The sequence below is a fragment of the Sardina pilchardus genome, chromosome 10, assembly GCF_963854185.1.
Source record: "Sardina pilchardus chromosome 10, fSarPil1.1, whole genome shotgun sequence".
In the NCBI taxonomy this organism is placed as follows: domain Eukaryota; kingdom Metazoa; phylum Chordata; class Actinopteri; order Clupeiformes; family Clupeidae; genus Sardina; species Sardina pilchardus.
In genome coordinates this window covers 33,914,493-33,916,992 of record NC_085003.1, presented here as the reverse complement: position 1 = coordinate 33,916,992, position 2,500 = coordinate 33,914,493, and the positions used below count along the sequence as shown (strand labels likewise).

Genomic DNA, 2,500 nt, shown 5'->3' with positions numbered 1-2,500 from the left:
TGTCCACTCCGTTAAAGAGCAGAGGGGGCGTTCTAACATGTGTCCACTCCGTTAAAGAGCATTCTATCATGTGTCCACTCCGTTAAAGAGCATTCTATCATGTGTCCACTCAGTTAACCCTATGAACCCTAAGCTGTTTTAAGGGCATTTTCACTACCTCTAGTTAGAAGCATTTATCCTGGTCATTGTAAGTGCCATTCACACATGCTACATATTGTTTTTTTCAGCACAGTCTAGGCTATCCAGATCTGCCACAATATCATGTATAAATACTTGCATTGATTTGATTTAGATTTTTAAATAATAAAAAGTTGAAAAGCGTACTATACAAATTCTTACATTTTGATGTGTATCTCACCACAGCAAGCTCACATCTCGACCAAACTTACATGGTTATGTAGGCCTGACTGTCCTGAACACGGCAATATAAGAACCATGGTGGAGGTATACTTTGGGGCTGAGCAATTCAAAGAAATATGTGGTGTGTGCCTTCCAGAAATAAATGGCAATTTTTATTTAGTGATGAAAAAATGACTTTTTGGCACTTTTTGCACTCCATATTGTGACACTAGCTGATCTTACATGACTTGTTTGCGGTAGGACACATGACGTGCACAGATGATGATTCTCTATAATATTTGTTTTACTGCATTGCAATGAACAAAGTAAAGGCAAAAAGTGTTTATTTGTCAAACAAATTTGGATGCAATAGGAGTCTTGAATTGGATACCATACAGGAGTGTGCTAGGATCTCAAAACCGTGTTATGAACGTGACTTGTCATAGAGAAACACATGATAACATTGGATTATGAACATAGGCTATTCCACACAAAAACACGAGGTAAGTGGAGCTAAATGAAGTTATTATTTTGCTGTCACGTCGTCTGTTTTATGGCCTAGAAGGTTGTATTTGGTATCTGTGGATAGCTCTAGCTCTCCTCTTTCATCTGACATGCGTGCCAAATATTTTTGATCGCGATTTCACGAGGAAATCAAACGAGAGTAAAGGTAGCCAAAGATATATGACATTATTATTTGTTTGTAACTTCGTCTGATTTTATCATACGAAATGATCGATGTATTTGGTATCAATGCAAAGCTCTGCTTCTCCTCTTTCATTTGATATGCGTGTCATGTCTGTGCGTAGCGTGGTCCGCGAGTAATTTAAGTGAGAGTTCTGGATGCGCTGGTGAACGCAGAGCAATATAGACTGTAAATATGATATACTTTGATTTAACTTCATCATTTTATTTTATTTTCATACTTGATCGTACAGACAAGTGTCTAGTATCGTTGGAAAGTCCCGGTTCTGCTCTTTCCTGCAATATAAGTTTCATCTTGCTGTGACTAATAATAGCGGAGCAATGTAACAAAGAAAATGTGTGCGTTTTTTGACGCACTTTGCGTCCGTCGGGCTCATAGGGTTAAAGAGCATTCTAACATGTGTCCACTCCGTTAAAGACAGACAGGGCGTTCTAAAGAGCAGAGGGGCGTTCTAAAGAGCAGAGGGGCGTTCTAAAGAGCAGAGGGGCGTTCTAAAGAGCAGAGGGGGCGTTCTAAAGAGCAGAGGGGGCGTTCTATCATGTGTCCACTCCGTTAAAGGGTAGAGGGGCGTTCTAAAGAGCAGAGGGGTTCTATCATGTGTCCACTGGGCTGCCGGACTCACGTGGGGGACGTCGCTGACGTGGACGCTGGGCAGGTCTCGCAGGAGGAGGCGGAGCTTCTTCAGGCTCGGCGACTCCCTCATGCGGGCGGCGCGCTGGTGCAGGGCCAGCTGGTGACCGGTCCGGACCAACGGGTCCGAGAGCCCGTCCCGGATCGCATCGATAGCCTGCCGACACCAGAACCAGACCACACCAACCAGAACAACATATATCAGACATCAGCTTATATTACTATAGCAGGCAGCTGATCGTGTGTGTGTGTGTGTGTGTGTGTGTGTGTGTGTGTATGTGTGTGTGTGTGTCTGTCTGTGTGTGTGTGTGTGTGTGTGTGTGTGTGTGTGTGTGTGTCTGTGTGTGTGTGCGTATGTGTATGTGTGTGTGTGTACCTGCTCATGGAGTTTTTTGGTGCTGCTGCAGGTTATGTGTGTGTGTGTGTGTGTGTGTGTGTGTGTGTGTGTGTGTGTGTGTGTGTACCTACTCGTGGAGTTTGAGGTGCTGCTGCAGGTTGTGTGTGTGTGTTTGTGTGTGTGTGTGTGTGTGTGTGTGTACCTGCTCGTGGAGTTTGAGGTGCTGCTGCAGGTTATGTGTGTGTGTGTGTGTGTGTGTGTGTGTGTACCTACTCGTGGAGTTTGAGGTGCTGCTGCAGGTTGTGTGTGTGTTTGTGTGTGTGTGTGTGTGTACCTGCTCGTGGAGTTTGAGATGCTGCTGCAGGTTGTGTGTGTGCCTGCTCGTGTGTGTGTGTACCTGCTCGTGGAGTTTGAGGTGCTGCTGCAGGTTGTGTGTGTGTGTACCTGCTTGTGGAGTTTGAGGTGCTGCTGCAGGTTGTGTGTGTGTG

The 2,500-nt window shown here is 45.1% G+C and overlaps 1 protein-coding gene across 1 annotated transcript in view; it reads right to left on the bottom strand.

The window, feature by feature from the left end:
* fan1 (FANCD2 and FANCI associated nuclease 1) overlaps positions 1 to 2,500 on the bottom strand; it is a gene marked incomplete at its 5' end in the record, with an annotated part of 21,846 nt that overhangs the window by 8,945 nt on the left and 10,401 nt on the right. The window contains one exon of the mRNA XM_062546531.1: positions 1,668 to 1,832. Within this exon, the coding sequence (XP_062402515.1) occupies positions 1,668 to 1,832 (165 nt within the window). The remainder of the gene's footprint in view (positions 1 to 1,667; positions 1,833 to 2,500) is intronic.